The sequence below is a fragment of the Lipophrys pholis genome, assembly GCF_963383615.2.
Source record: "Lipophrys pholis genome assembly, chromosome: 12".
NCBI classification, from domain to species: Eukaryota; Metazoa; Chordata; class Actinopteri; order Blenniiformes; family Blenniidae; genus Lipophrys; species Lipophrys pholis.
The window spans coordinates 17,934,993-17,962,550 of record NC_137641.1 but is presented as its reverse complement, the minus strand read 5'-3'; the positions used below and the strand labels follow the sequence as shown (position 1 = coordinate 17,962,550).

Below are 27,558 nucleotides of genomic sequence, written 5' to 3'. Positions count from 1 at the left end.
TTCTCAATTACATATTAACACTTGGTTGAACTAAAACTAAGACAGATCTAAAGCTCCAGTTATTTATATATTACAATGCTATTATTTACTGGCCCGGGACTCTTGAGATCAAGTCGCGTTGCCTGTGGCCCCTGAAGCTAAACGAGTGCGACACCCTGGACTGTATTCATCGCATCGGACTGAGAGGAAGTATCCAAACCAGCAGTTCTCCGAGTTACTGTGTGATGAATATGACAGAAGCAGCAGTAAGATGCTAACACACAGCAGTAGAGGGTAAAAAGTGAGACAGCTGCCGTGCGACACCGAGGTCACACGCCTGCAGCGGAGGACCTTTCTGAACCTCGCCGGGCAGCGGCGCGGGACAATGAGCTCGTCACAGAGGTTATCTAAGATAAACACGTGCTTCATGGTTAAAGAGCCAGAAAGGAACCAACTGGTCTTTATGCTGGTGGCAAACATGGAAGCTGACAAAATGCATCTCCTTGTTTTTCTGTTTTTCTTTTTAAATCATAAAACCTACTGGCTTGTGTTCATTAGCTGTTTGGGCTTTAATCCTTTACTGGGAACTTATTAAAATACTCGACCCTCAGGTTATACAGATGTATAAACATGTTTTTATACTGCTGTGGTCCTTTAAAGTTAGTAAAGAGAACTATTTCAGGTGATTTAATTAAAATGATGTCTTATTTGCAAACATTATCCAAATTAAGACTCAACAGATGAGAAATTTAGTTTTGTATGACTGTGCACCTCAAACATTGCACAGTGAAGCAGTATTAAACATGCGTCTCATTTCTAAAGCAAGTAAGGGACACTTTGAGCCAGGGTGTCAAACTCGTTAGTCCAAACAGCCCAGGTTCATCTTGAGAGGGACAGATAGACCCAGTTTAGACCCAATAGTTTATTTCCACTTGGGATTAATAAAGTATTTCTATTGTCTTCTAATTTATTAGCAATGTGACCAGAGTTCCCAATCATTTGCTCTAAACCAGAATTAAACCACATACTGCTGACTTTTGTGTAATTAATAAAAAGAAATGTTGGCTGAGATCAAGAAACATTCATGCATCTGATAATTTTTTTGTTCATGTCCTGATTTTGGGTTCAGGAACAGGGTTTTTGACCTTAAAGCCTCCCGGGGTAGGCCCACACTAAAATGACTGAGATTGCATTTCAAACAATCCATGAAGGAGTTCCTGATCTAAGCTGGAACTTTTTCTCTGTGAGTCAAGTACGGGGGGCTTATTGGATCACATGACTCACAGTTCAGACCAACTTTGTACCTTTCATTTCCAAATCGGATCAATTTTCTAAACAAGAGGGAGGAACAGACCGGCTGGGCATTGAGTTCAACTTTTAACTTAAAGCGGGCTAAAATATACACAGTTATTTGATTACATACATTAATGTTCACTGTTGATCATTATCAGCTGCAGTTACTGAAGCTCACTGCTCTGGTTTAAAGAAATGATTAATTTTGCTAAATAAAAGAAAAGGTAAATTTACACAGCAAACTGTAGAAAGTGGTTGACCAGTCACCACTGTAATTTCAATCAACGCTATGTTTTTTATCAATGCAGTGTGACCCCTGTCATCACTATTAAAAACACTCTGTTAAAACTTGTCTCAGAAGTTTTCACTATGCTTCTTAAGCTCATTTAAAGTGACTGTTTATAAATTATTTTATTATTTATTTTGTCCTCAAACTTCTCTTCTGATTTTTGGATTCACTGAAAACTTTAACCAGACTATTTTCTAAACATATGCTGCAATAATCTCGACAATCTTTTGATTTCTTAACTGTAAAGGACTTTTGTGTTTTATCAAAGAAAGAAAAAGTTAAAAACATCAACAAATAACACATTTACCCTCAATTTCTTGGTTGTCTCACAATTGTAACTAGAGATGAACCAAAAGGAAAAAATGCGGCCGATACCAATATTCATATTGCTGCTATGGCCAATAACCGATATACCACTATGTGGATATTGAAAGACTCTGTGTGAGTGTGTGAAAAGATGTTTTGGACTGAAATATTCACTCGCACTGTTCATGTCGGCTCACCTTTGTTTTTTAGACAGATAACCATTTTTATTTAAAATGACGGCTCACATATTGTGTATCTCTAATTGTAAATGTATAAAAGTTAGAGACTGAATGAATGCAGTCTACCTGCTGACGTTATAAACAGCCTAAATAGTTATTAGAATTTAAATAATTGTCTTCTGAGGTCGGATTGCACAGTTCTATGTGACCCACTGATGTAAATATTGTAAATGAGATGAGGCGGGACCTGTGTGTGTGTGTGTGTGTGTGTACACGCAGATGGACTCACCCTCTGCAGGGTCACAGTGTACTGCTCCCACACGGTCTCCTCCATGACCGGGTTCTGTGGAGAGAGAGAGGGCGAGAGGGAGAGAGATTACCGTGGGTGGTTTCATTTCACTGCACAGATTAATAATGTATTACGTGATGTAACGACAAAGCCAGTTCATTAGCCTCTGCTGTCGTTACACAACCAGGAGCTCCCACAGGAACAATGGCAGGCCTCTGCTGGGGGGCTTCAAAGCTCCTCGGACCAGCTGGCCGGCCGACCGACCGACTTCTGACTGCAGCTGATTAGATGACGAAGACGCCTGAACATCAGTCAGCTGACTGTCAAACTCAAAGTGCTTCCTGTGAGTGAGCACCAAGACGCCATCAACAGGTGAAGATGCACAACAACCAAACACAGACAGCTCGGGAAAGTTCCGCCGCACTGCACTCGTTTTTAGAATCTGTTATTCAGAACAAAGTGATGATGCCAAAACAATCAATACATGCGTGTGTGAAGTGGAAGCGACTCAATCAGAACAATCCGGAGCAGACTCGAGAGCACAGCAAGTATAAGTTGGTTTAAAACACATTTGTACCACTAAAACCTCCTTTTCTTTCTTTTTGCAAACTACTTTGAAAAAGCCTGACTGATTTTTCCATCTTTCAACTTGGTGCCACTTTCTTCTCATTTAAATACAAAAGTGGTTCCCGGTGCATCGCGGTCCCGGTGAGGCTGGAGCGCCTCAGAACCCCGCTAAGCAGAACGTCCACTCACAAGTCCCTGCAGGATGCGGATGGTCTTAACCGCGTGGGCCCATTTCCTGTGCAGGCTGAGGACGGTCTTCATGGTTTGTTTTTGGGGGCGTGTGCGCTGTCCTCCCCCGTCTCTTCCTATCTGCGTCTCTCCCCGTTCACCGCCAGCGGTGCTCTGGCGGACTGATGTGCGCCACAGCCTCCTCTTCCTCCTCCTCCTCCTCCTCCTGCATGGCCACAGCTGCACAACAACCACCAGCAGCAGCTCTCTCCCCTGCATCTGCCCGCCCGCCTTTGACGTAAGAGGGATTCTGCTGGCCTACATTCAGCACAAATCCCACCGTCTGCACAAAGTGTAAACATGCAGACGCGCCCACTCCTGCGCTGGCACGCGCCGACAAAACCGACCCAACTGCACAAAACGAGTCGCGCCGAGTAGCGAGGGTCTCCTCGGACCTCCGCTCACTTCTACTGATCTCTCTCCTCTAATGAAAGTTTGCAGAATGTGAGCATGACTAGGCACAATTGTGGTTTGTTTTTCCACTTGGTAACTGAAGTGGAAAGTGAAATCTGTGAGCGGCTGACATCTCCAGGCTCAGTGAAACGGGGGCAGCGCGCCCATCACAACCCTACCAGGAGACACTTCAGAGAGCAGGGGCTGCAGGCGGCCCGCAGGACAGAGAGCAGCACAACATGCTTCAGTGTCCGCAGAGGAAATTAAAACAGTGCCTTTCATTCTGGGAATTCGACTGTAAATCCACAAACTCTGGGCCAACAGTCGTTTGAAGTCATTTAAATAAAAGGACTGTGGCAAAAGAATCTGCTTCGAGGGAGGAAATCAAGTTTAAATCTGAGAGTTTTCCACCACCGTGCGACATAACTGCTTCGTTAGCTCGCAGGCAGACCTGCTGTATAAGTCGAATCCTCTTGAGTGGAGGTCCATTACGTAACGAAACAAAAACACAACTTGACTAATGAGGAGCGAGGCTGAGATAAATACTGGGTGTTACAGATGGAGTCCACTCCTCACAGAGGATGTAGGTCATAATGTGGTCAGACTGTAAAAACCTCAAAACCAGAATCAAAGACGACTGGAACTTATCGACTTCACGCAAACTCTTAAAAAAATTTTTTTATTAAAAAAAACCACAAAAATTAAACAGTGTAATAACCTGGGAGGACTTAAACATGGTTTTTATGCAGTTGGAGCTCTCAGCTAAACAATCATTCAGTCATACATGAAACACGTGTCTCTCACATACACACACCCAGAAATATTTACTTAAAATAAAAAAAAATATGAACATGTATGCTGCTATTAATGTGGGATCAAGTTATTGATTTTGTTTTATGAACGAGGAAAAATGGCAAAAAAAAAAAAAATAAATAAATAAATAAATTTCCCATTCAAGTTATTGGTAAATTATAAAAGTCCATTAGTGTTTTTAAATCTCTTCATCTATGCGCATTTTTATCTCCACATTAATATATGCTTTATTCATTTCTTATTGGATTTATTTGAACATTCAATTCAATATTCATCTGTTTGTTTTTTGTATTTATCCCAGTGTTCAATAATATCTTTTCTAGTCATCCGACCTGTTTTAACAGCAAGTAAAAAGCTGGAAACAACCATTTCTGTACTAGGAAACAGAATCATCTTAAATTCCACTTCAATGCTGTGCAATGAGCTAGAAGTGCTCCTGGGATTATTGTGGAGGGGTTTTAGCCAGACGAATGCTCACAATAGTTTGTAAAAATGCAGGAAGGAGACAAAACATTGGCACCAGCTCTTGTGACACACATATCTAAGAGTATACCTTTCATTGGCTCGTCAGATTTGAGCTCAGAGGTGCTTACATTACTCTTTTACACATGTTTTTTTGGTGCTTCAATCTGATCAACACCTGCTTTTGAAAAAGTCCTGATCTGTCTCAGGTCCAGTTTGTATGACAATATTTCAAGGGAAAATGCATCGTCTGTGAGGTTTTTTTTTACTTTAAATTATTATTTACTACGACTGTGGTGTGCATGCAGCAGTAGCAGTGTTTCAGAAAAGTTGTGTTTTCCACATTTCCGTTTCCACAGAGCATTTTCAAAAAGTTCCACCTTAGGAGCCGTTTTCAAAAAGTTGCATTTCCAGTGGCAATGAGCACCATTGTCTTGTAAATGGACCCCCAATACACAGAAAGGTTTCAGTTTTCACATGATACCTTTGGTGCGTAAACGCAGCCTCAGAGTTCAGGGAGCGGTAGGGAGTGTTTACGTCAACAGAGGCGCAGCACCAGAATTTATTGTAATCTAAAAAGACCTCACATGTGTGAACACACCAGACAGGCATAAAAAGAAAAATCTGTTAAGCAATATGACAAAGAAACCAAAATTAAATAAACAAACTGAAATCTGATTGACATGATGCGCTAACCTTTGTTTTCTGAGTGGGAGACCCGACACCGAGACTACCTTTGGTAAAGCACTACTGTACTATGCTAAAGCTCAAACAACACTTAAAAAGCCAGGTGAAAACAAATGCATAGGAACCAAAAGTGCATTAAATTCACATACATTGTGCAGCAAACCATTAGGAAAACCATGTAACTAATTGGTAGCCCTCATTTCAAAACGAGTGGCCAAAAAGTCAGAAGCCAAAAACTAGACGAAAGAATAAAAATGATAACAGGAACAAACTGCTTCACTTCTGTAACACTAGGAAATAAATCCCAAAGCACAAACACAGTAACTTGATGAACTTATATTCTTAGATCTTTTCTAATCTTATTGTTATCATGATCCTCCCATATTGTACTATCTCAGTAAGGACAACAGTCTGTTTAATGTGACACAATCCAGTGTAGTTACAACACTGTTTACCTGTTCAGCTTTTTCTGAAACTTCCCAATTTGAAGAAAACAACTGGCTAAATCGGCCTTTATGTTCAAAACTTCATAAGATTGAATTATCTTCCTATCAACACGAGATTTTCTTTGAGACACTAGTCTTCTTATTTTGAGTTGGATTGTTATTCATTAGGCACCTTGAAAATCAGATCACACTAAAACAATGGTTTTATCCGACTACAAACTTTTACTAAAACTCGAAAACTAACTTCCAACATTTGCAAAGTAACTAAACAATCAGGGACAATTAACCAATAACATGGACAATTAGGCACACATCACTCCCTATAGTTCAACACTGTTCTATACAGTATTCATTTATTTATGTATTCTGTGATATAAGAATAATCCCTGGTATAATTCCAATCACTACCAACATTATCATGCAACGACATTGTCAGTTATTATCTTTTTGTAATATTTATTATGATTATTGTTCCTATTGTTTTGCTACATCCACTTGCTGTGGAGACAATGAACATTTCCCTATTGGGGAAGAAATAAAAGACGATCTTATCTATTATCTTATCTATGATCATACTTCATATTTTTGCATCAACTCCAAATCTTAAATGTTGTCTATTTGAGTATTTTTAAAGATAAATATTAGTTTATTGTGGTTCTATTGTGCGGCCGCTGAGATAATCCTTGTGTAAGTCTGCCCCCTGCTGGTCACAACGGTACATTACAGCATTGCACAATAACGCCACATTAAAAATCCAAAGAATAGCAGTACAAATACCAAAATTGTTGGTTTTGTTGCTTTTAACAAAAGGATTTATAAACGTTTTGATCTTGTTCTCAGTAAAAAGGTTTTTTAAAGTTCAGATCAGAAATCAAACGTGTTTGAGACTAAAGCACAAACTCCGTTTGATCAGCGTGATAGACAAAAAAGTAATTAAGCATCGCTCATATATTAGATAAGGTGTTTAAACTACATTTCGGGTCACATCTATTAATTCTAGAAGCGTTTTCACTGAGAAAACAGTTTTCGTGCCTGGCAGCAGGTGCAACAGGATGCAACAGGCTTCACCAAGAACTCCGGGACACTCCCAAAGTTTACCACTTCTCCTCAAAAACACACACACAAATACTTTACCAAGTCACTTCAAGTCTTCTTGGAACATTCGCCGACAGTTTGAAAGGAGATATTTGAAGCACTCACGGTGAAATAGTGACTTGTGTATCTGCTCAGAGAGACCACCCCCCCTCCGTTCACAGGCATCACGCACTTTGAACCGTCCCGAGTCCCGACCACCGCGGAGGATTTTGACCCAAATTAAACCCCTTCCAGCGGGTCTGTAGTCTCTCAGGAGAAGGTACGAGGGCTTTCCAAAGTCTAAAAGCAGCTGATATAAGGTGTGGTTCACTCTAGAGCTCCCACTCGCCTCACGGTAAACATTAAAATCAAACATCCAGGCCAAAAATTAGCGCACAGCACTCCTAGCTTGGATCGGATTATACCAAACAGAATCTCGGGGGGGGGGGGGGGGGGGATTTAAATAAAACAAGCACTCTAAAAGAAACGGAGTAACTTAAAAATAACGTAAAAACCGGAGCAATATTGTATTTCAAAATATTCTTAAGTGCTCTTCGTAGTGACAAGCAGTTATCAACACTGTAGATGGATACGTACAAGATGTTTGCGCCTCTAACTTCCCTGAAGTGGATGCGTCCAAAATTCCCATTGATTTTGGAGATAGCATGCTGTGAAGCTCCAGACAGACAACAACAAAAACACACAACTGAAGGTACAGACCACATTAATAAAGCATGCGAGCTTCATCTGAAGCTCCTGTTGCATTGTAACTGACTAAATTGGACAGGCAGACTACAGAAAAGCTCAATACAAACACAAATATGGCCTCAAATAATCATGATCAGGAAAAAGACAGTTTATAAAGCAAACTTCATCTGAAGCTTTATTAAGTCAATATATAAATACAAACATTTCCAGATATATGATTAATTAGAGAGAGAGAGAGAGAGAGAGAGAGAGAGAGAGAGAGAGAGAGAGAGAGAGAGAGAGAGAGAGAGAGAGAGAGAGAGAGAGAGAGAGAGAGAGAGAGAGAGAGAGAGAGAGAGAGAGAGAGAGAACCAGGATTCATTGGGATGGAAAGATGGATACTTTTAAAAGTAGCGTAAATATTATACATAAGATATTTTTAAATTGTATATTATACAAAATGTGTAAGCGCACATGTATGTATCATTATTCACCTGTGAGATTATTCATAATAAAAACGCATTACAATCAAAATCAGCCAACAACACTTTTGTATGTTTAGTTTGATCTATACAAAGCCCTGAACATGACACACACACTCTGAATATTGGAACCTTAATGAGGTTACACACTGACGGGAGCTGATAAAACCTGTCTTGTTTATGTTTCAAATCATCTAAAAGGTGTTGTAGACTTCAGATAGGAGATTTTTTCTTTGCGGCGCTGACCAGAATCTCCACACCAGGCTAGAAAAATCATTTTGTAATGAACAGGTCTTTATGCTTTTTAACATATAAAAGGGTTTAAGCGGTTGCCATGGAACTGGAAGATAAGTATGATTTAATACAATGGGCGAAACAAAATACACACAAAAAAAAGTCATAGAGGTCCTACATATGAGCAGCTGAGCGAAAGGTCAAAATGCACATGTAAATCTCTTTGTGTGCGACTCACTGTCCAATCAGGCCCGCCTTCTCTGGTATTTTATCAAATCACAGATAAGAGCACCAGCTGACCATGAAAATGTCCAAATCCCTCACAGCACATCATATTCTACTCCGTTTAATATCCTCGATTTTAACAAATGATACACCGTTCCCACACAACAGATAAGCAAAAGTACTCTGTCCACTTTTTTTTTTTTTAATTCCTAAGTAACTGTGCTTAATGAATGACATAACAATGGAATTCCAGCTAACATTAAGGTCAGTCCAGTCGAAAAATAAAAAGTGCACTGAAATATGGTGAAAAGGTCTTAAAATAGGACATTCTAATGCAAAACAGCTTCAATGGCCTGGATAATTTGTGAGAGCAAGTCATTAAAACAATGAAGCTCTCAGGATGCGACATTTCTCTGTAGTTAATCATCATCCTGGATGCAGGAGGATGGGGGAGGGAAGTCTCTACGGCGCAGTTGTACGAGGGAAGAAAAGACAAACAAGATAAGTGAGAAAGAGGAAAGAAGTGCGTCCGGTGCACACAGTGAGTCACAGAACTTTGCATTTTCGAATCATCAGCGTGTTGGAGGAGAAGCCGCCCCGTCAGCAGCATACTAACTATTTTTGGGCAAAAAAAAAAAGAAAAACAAAAAAGAAACCACTGCAGTCATTCTCGGCATCCACTGATGGGATTAGGGAGGAGTTTCATAACAGCCACGATCATCAAATTTTCATCAACGGGGAAACTCAAAACCAGCCCAGTGATGTTCAAGGAAACAAACCATCGAACCAAGCGGTATCCTGTAAACAATTCAACAAACTGTGGCTGAATCCACTTTATATGTTTACAGAGACGCTCCATAACCAGGGACTAAGGATACACACATGTGAAAAATTGGTCCAGTACTGAGACAGTCAGGTGAGAAAATTAGGACATCACATTTAATGTTGAGTTCTTTATCAAGAATTGTTCCCATATTGATTTCTAATCTTGTTTTAATCACCTCTGGAAAAGAAACTGATTTAATAGCAGATAAACAACAAAAATTAACCTTTTTTTTTATTTTTTTTATGTGAATTCTAACTGAGTAAAGGTTAGGACACCCTACCCACCAATAGCTAGTGTTTCCCTCCGTGGCTGAAATAATCAGAATCAGCTCACTTTATTAATCCCTGTGGGAAATTCTTTGACATGGCTCCACATAGCGCCGCACAGAGTGAAGTGATTAGAAATAGAATTAGATGATTTTAGTAAAGTTAAATAAGAAATATTAATTCAACTAAAAGTAAAGTTAAATAAGAAATATTAATTTAACTGCCCATATATACAAAGTTAAGCTCAGCGGTGATGGCGTCGCAGAGCAGACTGAGCTCAACAAGCAACACAACACACACTATTTACAAGGAGGAGTTCTAGAGTCTTATTGCCACAGGAATGAAGGACCTCCTGGGACGCTCTGTTGTGCACTTTGCTGGAATGAGGCTGTTGCTGAAGGAGCTTCTGCTGCTGACCAGGACTTCATTGAGGAGGCAACTAAGTCCTGTCCACGGTGACCATTGGTGGGCAGTCATTTTCAAATCTGTCCAGAGATTAGTTTTGAGTCAGGGTTCTGGCTGGGTCATTCAAGAACGGTCACAGAGTTGATCTGAAGCCATTTATTCGTTATTTTAGCCGTGTGCTTCGGGTCCGTCTTGTTGGAAGGTGAACCTTCAACTCAGTCACTCCGGAAAAGGTTTTCATCAAGGATCTCTCTACTTGGCCGCATTCATCTTTCCTCCCATTGCAGCCAGTCGCCCTGTCCTTGCGGCTGAAGTCTGGGAGTCCTTCATGTGTTTTTTGGCAAACTCTTGGTGTCTAACCCTTGAGAGAGGCTTAGAGTTGGGCCAAGGTCTGGAACCATCTCAAGGATGATCAGAAGAAATAGACAGCACTTGTGTTGAACCTAAGAGTGTCACAGCAAAGCTCCTGAATACTTCAGGCCATGTGACATTGCAGCATTTCTTTTTAAATAAATCTATTCTGTGTTTTTCTGTCAAATGGGATGCTGCGTGTGCACTGAGGAAGAAAATTTACTTAAATGACTTTAGCAAATGGCTCCAATATAAGAGAGTGAATAAGTTATAGGGGGACTGAATAATCTCTGTACACACTGTAAATGCGTATATTACATTTATGATTGATTTGAATGGATGCAAGTATAACTGATGCAGAGTTGGAAGATTTTAAACTTTTATAAAGGAGAGCCTGATAGCAAATCAGGTAAATTCAATGTCAAAATGTTTCCCAATAATGAAAGAAAATGCATCTAAATAAGATACTTCATAAAATTCCAAATCATTTACATGTTATAATAAAAAATGTTTGGAAAACATTGACAAGATCCCATTCTCACATTTGCACCAATGTCGAGAGAGCTGCCATGTATGTTCCACTCAGATCAACCTCTGGCGATGCGTTATGTTTGAGAAGACTTTGCACAAAGAGAAATGGAGATGTGGAATAAATGAACAACCCTAGGATAGGAAGATGAACTGCTGCCTTACCTTAGCTACAAACAGCCAATTATCCAGCACATTAACAAGAGTTGCTTCTCTGTAGCGCCTCGAAAAATAACAGTGTCACACTGAGGATCAGTAATCTGACGCTGGGGAAACTGTGATATGCTCAAGTTGCTTTATACGTAGAACTTCAGTTCATTATTATCTGCAAGAAACCACAGGAGCTTCTAATTCTGAGTCTACTTTCTTCTTTCAGAAGTGCTCACATGGAGCACCGGCTGGTCGTAATTTAACACAAGCCTCTTCGTCTTATCAGCTGCAGCTCAGTTCACTGTCTGGAAGACCACCAGAGGGAAATATAAGACAAGCTGGATCCTGAGCTTTCTCCACACAAAAACAACTTAGGGCGCCTTTACAAGACAATGTTTCAAGTGAAAACGCACCGTTCCGCGTTTTGGTTTCAGAAATGTTTCGCGTTTTGAAAACGTTGTCTGTTCAGACGGCGAAAAAACGGAAGACAATGTAGTTAGCCTGTAGAGCCACTTGTGGGTGCTGTTGGTTGTTTTGGTAATGGAACCACACACATTGTCTGCAGAGAACAATACGTATAGCACGTATACGGACATTTCTTTGGACAAACTAAAGATTGAAGGAATCAGGTGTTAAAAACACGTGAAAGTCGTTTCAAGCAAGCCGAATTTGTAACCATTTATCTGTGGGAATTCTTGTCCTCAAACCATCAACTCATCTAGTCGTTTTTCAACACTACGAAGTCCTGGAACACTTTTCACATGGATGTTAAAACATCAAGAAAACAATCTAAGCTTTGATTTTGATTTTAAGATATTGTGTTAATCAATGAGCTTTCTGTACTAAATTGGAGACACCGAGCTGGACTTCTTCACTGAAACAAATGTCTGAGAATAGACAAGAACATTTTTTCCCTCGCAGGGCTTAATTCTAAGAACAGCTTGTTTCCTTTGGTTTGAGTCACACGAGTTAAACAGTACTGACATCACGCAGCCGAAGACACATTAATATTCAAGACAAGCGACTTACCATCATGATCGCCGAGTAGCTGCGTGAAGAGAGGCGGCGAAGGTACAGGTAGTGGGCTTCTCTGGACCAGCAGAACTTGCGGCCGGACTTGAGAAGGTCTGTGCTGGTCTGGTCAGAGCCTGGCTGGTCCCTGAACAGAAACACACACACACACGCACACACAGAGATGAACGCACACTCATATCAGCAGACTTGATAAGAAAGCGCTGCTATTATGAGCAACCCAGTGATTTCTATATAGGACACAGCAGCTCTTTGATATGAACCTTTAAAACTATTTTCTAGACGAGCTTGACAACAATTCAAAAGGCTCGTCTCAGACATAATGCCATCAAAGAGAAGTTTTTCACAGAGACTGTGGAGTGTGAAGCAGTCACACGGCAGGGACGGCCTATTTTTAAACTGTATGAAAATTAATTAGCAGGCTGTCTCAACTTGCTGAAGTTGTGTAATCGCTGCGTACTTTCAGTGTACACTTTTCATACGAATCTTCTATATTTCACAAGCAGTGCGTGATGGCATGTACTCACTCAACGTACATGTAGAAAGATCCTCTTTTACTGCATCAGGTGAAAATAATATTTGTACAATAGTACAACAACAAAAGTTTGATCTTCGGTTTCATTTCAGGAACAGTATCTAAAACCTGATTGCGAACAACGTGCCCAAACATGTAGCGCACATGTTTTCGGTGAGTCACAAAAGCACTGAAACGGTGTGCTCGGATAAAGACAGATATCACAGTACATGACCGAGTGGAGGAAGCAGGACTAAACATGCTGCTTTGTGAACTTGAACTATCTGTGGGGGGAAAAAAACAAAAAACTGTTGTCACACTTCTACTGACTCTCCACTGAATTCCCCCCTGTAATATTAAAGCCACTCACTCATAGGTTTCATTAGATTAAGCTTTTGTTTTCATTTTAATGGTCTGGAACAGTCAGAAAACAAAGATTCACATTTCACAGTGGAAACTTCAGCTTCTGCAACAATGTGGTATGTTAACACTTTTATCATCCAAGAACTCAGAGACACAAATTCAGCAGAAAGTCCTGTGTTACACACCGATAAGGATCTGCCACAAACACAATGAGGCTCTGGCACAGATCACATCCTGCATTTGTCGTCTTTAGTTTGTATTCAGTCCAACTTCCTCAAAGTTTGTTTGAAAGCAGACCAAGACCCCTTGGTGTGGCTTCATATTTACTTATGAACTGCATCAGCTTAGCAACAGACCACAGAAGGGTTTGTTTGATTCAGAAGAAAACTTTACACAACGTTTTCTAGTGAAAACGCACAAGTTTCGTTGCATTTTGGGTGTTCCTGAACAAAAGAAAGGCGCTGAGAGTCACTGAAAACGCAACTTTTTGAAAACTGCTTCCAGGATGGAACTTTTTAAAAAAACGCTCCGACTCCATCGCCATGTCGACGGCAGACACTGTACTCGCACGAGTACCGGTTGATGCACAAGTAGATGGAAACGTTTCAAAAGTGGCTTTCCTCAATGTGGAAAAGCTGAAATGTGGAAGAGACTTTATTGGTTGAAAGTCTTTGAAAACCTCACGCTTTGAAATAAATGACAGTTTTGGTCGGATGAGTCTGAAAAGGTTCAGCTGATGAATCAGTGAAGCTCCTCTTCAGCCACCGGCAGGTTTCATCACACATTGTCCTGAGCTGCTCTTTCATTCACTGGATTCATCCACACACAGATCAACTCAATGAAGCCCTTCAGGAAGTGGCTCCTTCCAGCCCGTTCGCCTCAAAACATGACTTATTTTCAATGACATAACCTTTTTTTGTCTGTCTCGCACTACTGAAATCCCTTTGTTGAGGGTGTTCATTGACAGAATTAATTGCCCGGCCCCTTACACAAACCATCACAACAGAGAGTTTAACTCAACCCTTGACTAAAGTGCAACGTCAGCACAAAAACCACATGTTAACCCTCAAATTTGGATTAAACTTATGTGGTGCCCAACAGAAAGGGTTGGACCTTACAAATGTTGTGTGTTTTCAACACAATATGCTTGTAATATGACTCCACTCCTCCTAATGCTAAAACTTTAACGAACTGGCTTTCATATTTAAGAACTTCACATTGGAGATCAAACTGAAACAAATCTGTAAGAACTAATACTTGTGAATTAATTGTATTTAATCACACTGTACTTTCAGTGCCATTTTGAATTTGCAGATCATGAACATACTTTCCATCTTAATTGATCACAGATCAGGCAGGCCCTGTTCACACCATGTTTTAAGTAAAAACACAGTTTTTGTTTGAGAAACGTTTTGAAAACAATGTCCGTTTAGGCAGAAATGATGAAAACGATGAATGTTGGGCAACTCATTTTCAGAAAATCGCTTTTTTAGTGGCTCAGAGCAGCATTGTCGTGTAAACCGACGACCATAACACAATGAAAAATTTCAATTTTCACATGGAAACGTGTTTCGTGACATGTATATTGCAAAGGTTGTGATACAACCCTAATATTGGCGCTCCTTAACAAATCATTTGTAACAGCAAACCTTCTCGATAAATATCTAATATAACCCTTCCTCTGATTAGCCAAAACATGACAGTCAAGCCAAATATTGGAGGATATACCTTCTGAAATTAAAAATGAGCAGTTCCCCAGGGCTGCAAAGTGTTTAAACTACTTTGGTAGAGTAAAAGTTCCCATTACACAACTATAAAAAACAACAAAAAGCAAGGATTGATGAGTGAAATGGTACTTCGAGGATCAAATTAAAGACTTCATGTGATCTACACCAAAACTTGTTAAAGCTATGGACACTTTAGTAAACTGTAGGAAGAGATCGTTTTTATTTAATTCATGAACTTGATAAAAAAGGAACCATTTCACAAGCTGCACAAAGCATACGATGTGTAACTGTCAGTCACGGCCATGAGCACGATCCACAGTGAGCATCAACAGATTATATCCAGTCGGGCAGATCAGCTACTACAAAAATCCACCATCGAACATTTGTTTACATTTATAAAGGGCTGAAAATCCCAAATACTAATAAATACACGCTGTTGAAGGATCCACTCCCTGTGGTCTCTTCAGACAGTTTGGGGTTTTGTTTGTTTGTGTGACACATCTGTGAGAGCTCTCTACGCTCTACTCCTCCGTGGATTATTCACAAAATCTGGAACGAAGACAATTTCCTGCAGAAAAATCTACATGGTCAGTCGGGCTGCCCCATATTAAATGAACATGCAGTAATCTTGTCAAGTATTGAGTCTTTCTGCATTGAGTTCTGTTCCTTTTTCTGTAGTTCCCAACAGAAGCATCTCATAAAAGGACCGTGTTTTGGGCAATTTCTCTGTTATTTTTGTACCTTTGCGTCCTGACTACCAGGTATGAACAAGCTCAGGCTGTAGATCAATGAAATGTTTTTAATTAATCAGAAAATGAATCACACTTTCCTTTCATAGTTTAAAGTCCATTGTGTTGAGTTTGCAGAGCATGAATGCCCAGTGCATGGGAACATCATTTCAGTCTTTTACATGATGCATGTCTCCCATGTTGACATCACGACAGGGAAAGATTTGTGTATCCTTGATGGTCAGAGTCCATCAGATGGAAGCATTGAAATGAGCACATTACAGGTGAAACACATTCCACCTGTAAACAGATCTTACTTCCTCGATCTGGAACATTTTCTTTTCCTTTTTTTTTTTAAAATCCCTTTACATGCATCAAGTGAACAAAGTGCATGTAAATGTCACTGCGACTCACCCCGGGGGTCTCCACAGCTTCCTGCCGGGTGGCAAAAGCTCTCTTTTGTTGAGGGGCACGATGCCCATGGCTGCCTGCATAATAGTGATGAACTTCTTAAACTTCATCTTCCAGCTCTCCTCTCACAGCTCATCACTGTGCCCACGGCCGTCGCTCCTCCTCTAATAGAGTATCAGACGCAATTTCTGAATCTCAGACCGTGTACTTGTTTCCCCCGTCAAGACTCCCAAACTTGTGATATTGAGTGTCGAGAGCGGCAGCATCTCTCCCGGTGCCGCCGTCGCACCACGACCGCCGACTCTTGACAGATGTCCTTTTGGCTTCTCTGAGCGGGAGAGGATAAAAGGAAAACAAACGGCCACGTTCCTGCCAGGCGGTGGGCTGGCCGAGAGGGGATGACAGCACGTCACTCTTACATAATTCCGCGGCTTCTCTGGACATTACACTAATGAAAACGCAGCTCCTGCCACGGCCGCGGCGGCGGCTGCTGCTGCTGCTGCTGCTGCTGCTGTTGCTGCAGCCGCTCAGATAATTGTGGTACTAAGCCCTGACAGATCATGCATGCTCTCCGCCCCCTTCTCTAATAATCCCCCACCCTTCCAGGCTTAGTCTTCTCGCCATTTACACCCGGACAGACCCTCTTGCTTCACCCTCACACACCCTTCCACCGGGGCTAACCCCAAATGGAAGATTATTAATGGCAAAACAACTTTAAGCCGCGCATCTCTGCACTTCATGATTGGAGTGCACGGGCTCAGCAAAACATTTCAAAACAACCAACTCAGGAGGGGAAACATGTCTTTGGGGCCATACACCGATTCACCATAACATTCTAACCATTTGGTCCTTTCTGGACATTTGGTCCTCGGAGTTGAGTAAGAATCAGGAAAATGAACAAATATATGGAATTGAAGGAGACTGAGGCCCCGTTTACACGATATTTCCAAGTCCAAACTTAAAACTTTTGAAAATGGCTCCCAAGGTGGAACTTTTCAAAAACACTCAACTTAAGAGACATCATTTTTAAAACATTGTTGTGTAACTGTGTCACTCTTCTGAAAAGAAAACGCAAAAACAAAGCATTTTCACTTAAAAAGGTTGTGTAGATGGGGCTTTAAAACGGCCAGATTGTGATTGTTATTGGACTGGGTCAGTGCACCGCCAAACTGCAGCACTTGTGCGATGTTTCCAGTGGGAAGTGGTTGGAATCCATCAAACGTTGGTCCAGAGGTAGAACGCTCCCACAGTCACATAAAAGCTCTTCTTAACAACTTCCAAGACGTAAAGGGTGTGTCGCCAACATCTGCCTGTAACCTCAGCACACCTTCAATACACTCAATGACTCGCTGTCTACACAGAAAATGGACAACCTACACAATTTTAAGATGACCAATGTATTAGAATGACAGACATTTGATATTTCACATCGAACATTTGAATTTCAAAATCATGACCCGGACACCACCATAACGAGTAAATATTCGGACATCCCGGTACGGCTCTAATTATCTCAATATATTTAAAAGCAGATGAGTCACATGTAAAACAGTTTCATTTTCATGGATCATTCTGTGCAAACTAATTAGGACTGGGCATTCATTTCTGAAACCTTTGAAATTGAGGCTCTTTTGTTCTCTGCTGGAGAATTGTGTGGCGCTATCGCACCACGATCCAAGAGCTCCCTCCAGAAGGCTTTTTCAAAGGGGAACATATGGTTGCAGTTGAGCCTGGCAATTTATTCAAAACCTCTTACATATTTTTTACCTCATTACTGTGAGGACAATTATTCTCAAGTGGTCCAGGACCACCGGCCGCCCCAGGAAACTAGGTCCAAGAAAAAAATTTGTTTAACTCTAAATGTTAGTTAGTCAAACAAAATATTTTTTTAAACATAGAATGTAAGTCAATGTCAAACTGTAGCGTCACCTGAATATTCAGACGACAAAAGCCTTTTCTCTCATGCAGGTCAAAATAGTGAAATCTTGAAAAGATTCTAGATATCTGGAAGCTATCTGTGGAAAACATTTCAGAGCACTTTAACATTTAATTTAACTACTTTATTGAAAGGCACATGATCGATTCACTCTTTGTGAACCATCAGTTGATAGAAATCAACAGATGGGGCACCCGTGTTCAAAGTGATCATCACTTTCCTCAGAAAGAGATTGCCCACGTTCAGGTTTGAGCTGACTGCCTTTGTGAAGTCTGGATGTTCTCTCTGTGTCTGCCTGCATTTTTTTGTGACTCCAAACTGTCACTTGTTAGGCTCTTACATCCCCAGTGGTGAGAAGATAAGACAGCTCCTCATGACAATGACCTCACAGGATCCACTTCCATATAACTAATGATGGTTCCAACCAGGGTGTCAAACACATTTAGGGGCCACACACAACCCAATGTCATCTCGAGTGGACTGGAACCATAAAATAGTGTTGTAATAACCTCTAAAAATGAACCTTAAATTTTTTTCTTTGTTGGGGTGCAGAGTATACTTCATGCAAATGTTTATCTTTTCACAAAACCAAACTATTAATATGGCAAACAACGACAATCTCAACATGAAGCCAAATGAATTGAAATCTTTTTTCAGACATTTTAATCTCTTTTGCACCAACTGTCCAAAAAACGTCTCCCGTTACTACTGCATTATGCATGTTTTTACAAACTCACCCGACACAGCATGGCTTTGAGGCTAATGCTCGTTTGCGAGCTTCCATGGCGGCATCACCGATATCTGAGGCACACGAGCCAAAATGATCTTTTTTCTTCCTGCATTCTTAAAAATATTCTATCAACATGCCACTATGAACACGGCTCAACCTAATGTAGTACATATGCCAGGCCTTTAGGTGGTGCTGTGACTCACCAAATACACCAGAAACGCAGAAGACATGGAGAACACATAAAAAGGAGATGATGATACAGAGAATACTCCAGCTCCACCTCGTACTTGAGAAATCCAACATATCGCTTTAATAAACTGACCAGCATCAGTAGCTTCTGCAGCTCAACCCGGAGCATGTAGTCCGCCATTGTTATTTAGTGACATCCCGGAGGGTATCGCAGCGGGGGGCAATGACATCATCGTTTTCCGCAAATGTGTGTCTTTACCCATCCACACCTCAATAATGCAAAGCCGGTGTTTTTCATTTATATATATATTTTTTTAAATCAATACTTTTTTTAATATATATGTTTTCTTGCAGGCTGGTTTTGGCCCTCGGGCCTCATGTTTGACTCCTCTGGTTTAAATGCTACACGAAGCAAATGGAATTCGTTGAGCCCGAGTACACTGTGTAAGGATGCTAAATCTCCAGCGTCCAGCCTGTAGAAATTTTCAAGTCTGTGAATAAAGACTTTGAATACACAGAAAGTATTTGAGGTGTGATCTTTAAAATACTCAACTTTATCCTAAATGTTGACTGATGAAAAAGGGAAAAACGCTTGCAAAGCTAGTCAACTAGTTGCCAACAACGACTCAGATTCAGGTTATTATATTTCTATCCTTCATCGACTTTGTTAATGGATATTTTTTACTGTATTTTTGAATACAGTCATTTTGTTGAGAAACAGTTTGAAGGACGGTGACAAGAAGATGTTGCACTGGCTTCATATCGCGTCTGCATGCAGACGTTTTAAGATGCAAGACATCTTAAAATCCTGGGTCAGTTTAAACGCCTTGATATCGTTTTTTTGTTTTGTGGTTAGCTCGCCACGTCGCTGCCACAAGTTGTTGTGTTCTCACAGGAGAGTGGCGGCGCCACAGGAAGGTTTTGCTTGAATTTCAGCCGAGAGTTTTGGTAAGACGACACCCTGCCGTGCAGGTTCATGCAGTTTCACCACAGAGCCTCTCTGATGCGACCTCGCATGGCTTCTCCGTTACTATCCACATACTTTTTTTGTCGCTGCAATTGTTCAGCATAAATTCCTGCAACATTCATCTGAGACCGAGTGCATTCCTGAACTCTCAGGTCTCGTGCAGACCCCCCCAGTGTGCACGCCACGCCGCTGCACAGATTAAATGTCTGTATCTTGTCATCCCCGAGTCACCAGATGACAGCAGGCTGCCGTGTCCTGAGAGGCTCGAAATAAATAAATAATGTTGGCGGGCTCTTGATGAGTCGCCAGCCAATGCGAACTCTGGACGGGATTTATATTGGAGCAGCTTGGACGTCTGGATTACGGCTCTGGGTGGCCGTGCCATGAGAGCTGCTGCAGATTTCACTGAACAGGAGAAATCCCTCAGCACGGCGAGGGCGGGAGGAGGAGGACCAAAATACCAGGAGCACAGCCAGCGGGAGACACAAAAATAACAAGTCTCTCTTTGGAAAAACAAAAACAAAAGGGTAACTGAAAAGGAAGGGGTGGGGGGGGGGGGTTTGTCCTGTCAAACAAGCCCAGATTAAAGCGTGGTCTGGACTGTCAAAAAAAAACAAAAAAAAAAAATGTTTTTTATATATACCCACGCAGCAACGTGACATCCACAGTGAGAGTGATCATAATCCAACACCTCCACTGTAATCTCACAAACAATAATCATCCTACAAACACTGCAGCCGCACTAAAACAGCGCTGATCAACACGTGCACGGACATGCACACCGACACCTGTGCACACCTGATGAATGCAGGATACGTGCCACATTTGGTTCTCCATTTCCCACAATCCTCGCCAGTTGCTTGGCAACCCGATTATATTTCTATTTTAGTAGCAATTATACACAAGCTGGCTGACTTGCTGTTCTTTAAAGGCTCGGATGGGGGAAATGTGTTATGTTCGGGTGCAGCCACACAGAGATTGTCTTTGTTAGCCAACTGCTAGCATCAGTTCTGTGTTTGAAATGCAAATATGGGAGATGAAGCCTTCGCATCTCATCTACAGCGAACATCAGCGCTGAGCTAATTCACAGTGGTGACAGGAATGTTTCATCAGTGCTGACATCAGAAACAAATCTGTCGGAGAAACAAAGATTGTTGATGTCAGCATATCGGGTGTATTTAAAGCCCTTTGAAAGCATCAGTCACGACCTCAGGCCTCGTTTACGTGACGTTGCAAGTGAAAACACATCTTTTCTAAATTTTGGTTCAAGAAAGGTTTCGTTTCTACACAAAATCATTTTGAAAACGATGTCCGTTTCCATGGAAATGGCAGAAACGCTGAAAACGATGTAGTGGGCATGCTAGGGGCCACATGCTGGCGCTGTTGGTTGTTTTTGTAACGAAACCTACAGCCACTGCGTCTCAGTGGCCCCGAGCGCCGTTGTCATGTAGACAAAAAACCCAAATCGCGAGGAAAATTTTGCATTTTCTGTTTTCACTTGAAAACACCGTCATGTAAACGGGGCTGCAGTCTTGACATGTCTCAGTAAACTTCCTGGAGTTGTGTGGAAGCAGATCTTGAGAGGTCAATGTCGTAATGAGCTGCATCATCATCTCAGAGTTTCGCCATCTAGTCTGATTGTTGCGAACTTGCGTCATTAGCATCAGCTGACATTTTGTGACGGTTAAAAAAACTAACTAATCTTCAGTTGATGTGATTCTAGCAGTTTAACTTGTTTTCATTTCCTTGATCAGGAGTGTCAAACACATTTTTGGACAGGTTCCACATTAAGTTCAATTTCATGTCGAGTGGGCTGAACAGGTAAAGTAGAGCCATTGTGATGCAGAGGATACGTGATGAAAATGTTGATATTTTCACAACAGTGAACATTTACTACAGAAAAATGACAATCTGAATTTAAAGCAAATTTTTAATGAAACTCTCTGGTGCAAAATAGAGAGAAATGTCCATTAAAGGTCTCCTATTGCTGTTTCATTATGGTTTTCTTTTTAAATCACCCGACAGCGTGCCGTTGGGGCTAGGCTATTAGCAACAAGGTCACTAGCTTTCATGGCAGCAGCACGATATTTCAACAAGAGTCTCAGTGCTGTGTTGTGTCCACTACTCTTAAGAAATTTGTTTAAAGATCAATGGTTTTTGAAAGTGACTAATATTTTGGGTCCCGATTAGTGAGTCCAAACCCTGACGTCCCATCTGGTTCATCAAAACAAAAAAAGTCATGTTAACATTCCTGGCTTATTCTGCCCGTGATGCATTTTCAGACCTAATACACGAACCCGTTCATCCGTTTAAAGGGCGGCAGAGGTCGCGCTCAGACACTAATACAACAAGACGCTGGTCAGCTCATCTGGAACTGGACGCTGGCTCCAGGGGATAAAGACCAGAGGAGCTCGAGCCGAACGCAACCCAAACAACCTGCTCAGTGTCACCACGCAGCTTCATGAAAAGACCGGCACGGTTCTGTGGCTGCAGCAAGCAACATCTGGAGTTCACATTCAAACAATCCACATTTCTTTGAGGATCATTGTAAACAAATATTAAGAGTCAGTGATCATATAAAACAGCAGCCAACACGCATGTGAGGTTTGTTAACGTTTCAGAAAGCTTGATTAATAAATTATGAAAGAGGACGAGGTGCAGCTCTGTCTTCCGGCGACTTCCTTCGCCGTGTCTTGTTCTCACTTTTTAATGAACTCAGAGAAAGCTTTCTTTTGTCTCCCCTTCTTATTCCACAGGGTGCGTGGATGTGGCCGCAGTGGTTTGGTCTTCTTAATGCTTTTACATAAGCAGTTTGCTTCTCTGGCCCCTTGTCACTTTCCCCACGTGTCGGGAGTCGCGCTGCGGCGCCGCGTTGCTATGGCCCCGGGCCATTACGCAATGTCCATATGCAATGCATGTGCGAGCCAGATGGAGGGACACATGCCACTCACAAATCTGCAGCGGTGGAGCAGAGAGAGGCAGAGAGAGAGAGAGAGAGGCAGAGAGAGAGAGAGAGAGGCAGAGAGAGAGAGAGAGAGAGAGAGAGACGGAGTGCTGGAGGGAGAGAGGATCAGTGTGCACATGCCCTCCACAGGTGTAATCTGGATCACCAGCCAGCGTGAGGCGACCTCGAGGGTCAACTACAAACCTACAAACCCCCAAATCATAAATGCATGCTTTCTTTCGCTTAAAAAAAAAAAAAAAAAAAACTGAGCATAATCGACAGTTCCAACTTTACTCTTAACTAAGAATACTTAACAGCACAATAGCTGTTCCCTTATGTTGGTCAGGAGCAAGTTTTTAAACTTCTAATCAGCTTCTAATAGCTTCACTAAATCCAATTTGTATAATCTAAGAATCATTTGACCATACTTCGAATGTTGCAAGATGTAAATGTTGATCCCTATTGCAAACGCTAAATTGGTCATGTATGCCTCAGTTCCTCAAACTAAAGAGAAGTTGCTTCCGTCCAGACAGACACCTTAAATACGCCTTCGGGGTTAAGAGAGATAATATATTAAAATAAATCACAATCCTATTTACTGCGCCCATCTCTCTGGCATCCTGCCACTGACGCGTTCCTTTCAAAACTCTGAAATTGTCATAACTAAAGTCCAGCTGCTCTATAAATGTCATTTCTGGAAGCACAAACAAAAATGCTAATTTTCCTTGAAACATTTCACTCTATGTGTCATGAGCCTATATCATATATGAGTTTGACTTTCTGAAATGAGTGACAAAAAACATTGAATATTTTCATGATATTCAAATTTTTTGCGATGTACCTGTAAATACTCATAATGCACCACAAGATACACACTTTTAAAATTGATCAGCATCACCAACACAAAATTAGCGAGAGTGGAAGCGAGTTAACATGTAACAATCTTTTATGGCCTCATTCCAAGTGCCTGCAATGCTGCCTTATCAAGATGTAGTGGAGAAAGACCAATATGGCACTATTAATAAGGTACTTTCTTATTTTACTCGGGAGTTAGCTCAAACTACTTAACATATATCAATGAAGTAGATCCAACCTCTTTTGTTGACATCTGTCATTGCAGAAAAGACAAACTACATTTGTCTTTTACTGTATTCACACTGTAAACACAGTTCACACAAGAGTCACACAGACAACTATTAAATACAAAATAGTGAGTAACAGGACAATATTTGGCCAGTTTGTAGTTTCAACCATCTGAAGAGAAATGTTGGGCTGCAGCTTATACCACTACCATGATTCTACAACAAATTGTGAGGAAATATGATCTATCCCTGCTCAGTGCGTCCTTTCCGATACAGATACCATACACATTTATATCGCAATAACAATATATTACGATATATTGTGCATCCCCCACACCACACAATAAACAAACCTTTCATTATTATATCACTTCTGAGTCTAACACCCTATATACTCACAGTGGAGAAGAAATACACCACAAACTACACATTTTGAAATATACCCAGGTATATAAGTCTACCTTTACGAAGCAGGTGGTTAAGATGAATTTTAGACTAGATTATAGTGGGGTTTTTTAGCATCACTCCACCACGTTGTCTTATCAAGATGTAGGCAGGGAAGTTTAATACAGCGCTACTATTAAAAGGTACTTTATAATCAGTTGAAGAGTTATTTGGACTTTTCCAAATACGTTTTGAGATACATCAAGTCTAAATAGTGATATTTACAGGCCTGAACTATGCCTTTTGTTGACAGGTGGAGAAGACCAAACTACAACTTTGTCCACTTATACTCACTTGAACACCAACACGGCTCAGTTTAGGTTAAATGAACAAGAATTAAATAACAAATCGAGGAAAATAAGAGCTTATTAGCGCAGTTTGGACTCCAAAGCGACTCGAGGAAGCCGCTGCAGCGCCACAATGTCCTAACATGGCAGTGAACGGTGAGAAAACATGTCGACCGATACCGCGGCCTTACCGGGTGAAACCGCCTCCGTGACCCCTCCGTGAGTCCCCTCGGCCGGGTTGAACCTCCGCAGCGGGCCCCGGACAAGTTGGAAGGCGAGTAAAGAGCGGTTTAGGACAAGAGAAACGATCGCAAGATGTTTTCTCTGAAGCCTCGAAGACGGCAGCTTCCGGGTTCTCTCAGGTATGTGGGCGTGGCTTACACGCTGCAGGTGTGTCGAGCGGCTTCCGTCGACGCGGGGCTTCGCGTGAGATTTCCTCTGCAAGCGCCGCGGTATAGTAAGGGGGGAGAGCTGATCCAATGACTCACAGAACAGGACGTGAAGGACACTTTCAGTGAGGATGACTCAGTCTGCCATTAAGGACACATCCGTAAATGACATAATGAAAGAGTGTCGCTGTCCCCCGGGTGTAATTTAGGATGAAAGCACAAGGGTGCGCGCGGGGTGCGCGGAGGGGGGGTCCAGGAAGTGAAGTTGATATCAGGTTAAAAAGAAATTCAACTCAATTGGCGGATTTGGCCCATTTTCAGCCTTGATTTTGAAAAAAAAACAAAAAAAAAGAAATCAATGTAGCTGCATCTAATCACACTCCTTAATGTTAGTCTGTGATAATCCCATATAATCTGATTTGAAAACTGTAATTTTACATCGTAGGACGTCTTATACTTTCAGTGTACATGTGATGATCGAGCATAGTGAGAGAAGAGTTTAACAATGCCCTCCTCACTTGTGGAACAAACGTCCTGAACTATTATTGGCTTTATTTCATCTAAAATAGTCACATTTCTAACTTTTTAATGTTGAGTTTTTATTAACTTGTGTACTGAACTAAAAATCTTGAGGGAAAAAAAAAAAATCATAATTTCCATACAAGACTGGGGAAAAAGTGTGAGAGCAACATTAGCTCATAAAAATCATGTTAAAAACTTTAATTTAGAGATAATTCTTATTGAGTTCTCAGAGGTCTGGGACCTCAATAGTGATAATTTTTCATGTGGCCCCTTCCGGTAAATTAGTTGCCCACCTTTGCCCTAAGGACTGCTCAACACTTGATTTTGGTGTCATAGATTCAACAAGGTGCTGGAAACCTTCCATAGAATCTATCACATATTGACATGATAACTTCACACAGTCTCTACAGATTTATTATCAGTACATCCATGATGAGAATGTCTCGTTTCATCATTTCCCAAAGAAGCCGTTTACAATGAGGTCTGGTGACTGTGGAGGCCAATCGGAGTGAACTCCTCCGGTTTGAGACGATCTGTGTTCTCCTATTTGAAGTGTCTGCCAGAAATAGACGGCGTCAGCAACAATAACTCAGGAAGGCTGTGATGTTCAAACGGTGTCGGATCCATTCCTTCATGTTGTTTTCAGCAAATCCTGACTCTCCATCTGAATGTGACGGCAGGAACTTAGACTCATCAGACCTTAAAGGTTTATTCAATCTTCTATTGTCCGGGCTTTGTGAACTGTCCCTCAGTTTCCTGTGTGGTCGTCTGCTGCTGAAGGCAATCAGCTTCAAGCTTCACCCTGTTGGAAATACCAGAGATGCTCTTCTGCATACTCTGGTTGAGAACCCGTGGTTATTTGAGTTCTTGTTGTCTTTCTATGATCTCCGACCAGTCTGACCCCTGACCTTTTCACATCAACACAGCTTTTTGTCTCAGTTCTCTGTGAATTCTAGATATGTGTGTGTGGTTGTTGTTGCTGCCATCTGTATTGAAAGAAAAGCTCCTTTTCAAACTCACTTTAATCACCTGTGTGTGTGTGTGTGTGTGTGTGTGTGTGTGTGTGTGTGTGTGTGTGTGTGTGTGTGTGTGTGTGTGCGTGCGTGTAAAAGTGACCAGTGCGACCGGTTGGGCCGGTTCAGGTCGAGACCCTCCAGTGTGTTGAATGAACAGACACGCCAGTCTCTGAGTAAACAGAACAACCATTGTATAAAGAGCTGATAGTACTCTGTAATTAGTCTCTCTCAAACTGAAACCTTACTCACTGCCGAGAGAAAACAAATTCTGTTGTTTAATTAGAGGGTCTCATTTACTCGATGGGGTTTCAGTCTGGAGTCACTCATGTTCTCAAGACGACCATGTTGTTCTGTTCTTGCTGATGTAGTTCTGGTAGAGCTCGGACTTCTGCCATTATCTTGCTGTAGGATGAATCCTGGCCCATGAGGCTCATGCCAGTAGGTACCTGCAGAATGCTGAGGCAGCCATTCTGGGTCAGGGTTCCTCTCACACTGTGCAAGTCACTGAACCGAGCCTCAGACCGTCACACTTCCTCCTCCATGTTTGACAGTTGATGTCACTCACTGTGCAAACATCCTGTCACCTACTCGACATCCATAATCCCTTCTTCCAGTCTTCAGTAGTCCAATGCCGGGGTTTCACGGCCCATATGAGGATCTCTGTCTTATTGTGACGTCTTAGCAATGAGTTTGTTTGTGGCTGCAGCTCATCCTGTCAGACCTGCAGCTCCAAGTCTTTGAAACTGAGACTTTCGACCACCACTATTTATCTCTGCTTTCAGCTGTTGTTCTATGTGCTCCTATCACTCAAGCTGTAAACTAGAAACTTCAGACTGCCAGACCTCTTCCTGTCAAGAGTTTCAGTTTCTGTCTTGTGATGCTGAAGCAAACTTTACTCATTGGCATCTTGACTTTCTTTGCAATTTCTCTGAAGGAAAGATGTATATTTTGAAGTATTTTGGTGGTTTGTCTCTCTTCCAGTGTTCATCGCTTTCCTTCCCATTTCTTGTCTTGCTCCCTGATAAAGGCCTTTTTGTACATTTCGGAAACGTACATTATTTTTTCAGTTTTAAGTAACCTTACTTTTCTTTCTTTCTTTTTACCCCTGACAGTTCACT

At 41.5% G+C, this 27,558-nt stretch overlaps 1 protein-coding gene across 4 annotated transcripts in view; it reads right to left on the bottom strand.

Annotated features, from left to right (window-relative positions):
* Window positions 1-24,871, bottom strand: part of tjp2a (tight junction protein 2a (zona occludens 2)) — a 42,903-nt gene extending 18,032 nt beyond the window's left edge. Inside the window, exons 1-3 of one of the 4 annotated variants that reach the window (XM_080477517.1) lie at window positions 24,705-24,871; window positions 12,189-12,318; window positions 2,336-2,389 (exon numbers count right to left, since the gene is read on the bottom strand). In XM_080477517.1, the coding sequence (XP_080333643.1) occupies window positions 2,336-2,389; window positions 12,189-12,194 (60 nt within the window). In that variant the 5' untranslated portion in view covers window positions 12,195-12,318; window positions 24,705-24,871. Of the gene's footprint in view, window positions 1-2,335; window positions 2,390-3,091; window positions 3,168-7,131; window positions 7,311-12,188; window positions 12,319-15,937; window positions 16,253-24,704 lie in introns of those variants that run through there. The other 3 variants (XM_080477514.1, XM_080477516.1, XM_080477515.1) reach the window with 3 other exon arrangements.
* Window positions 24,872-27,558: the final 2,687 nt, after the last annotated feature.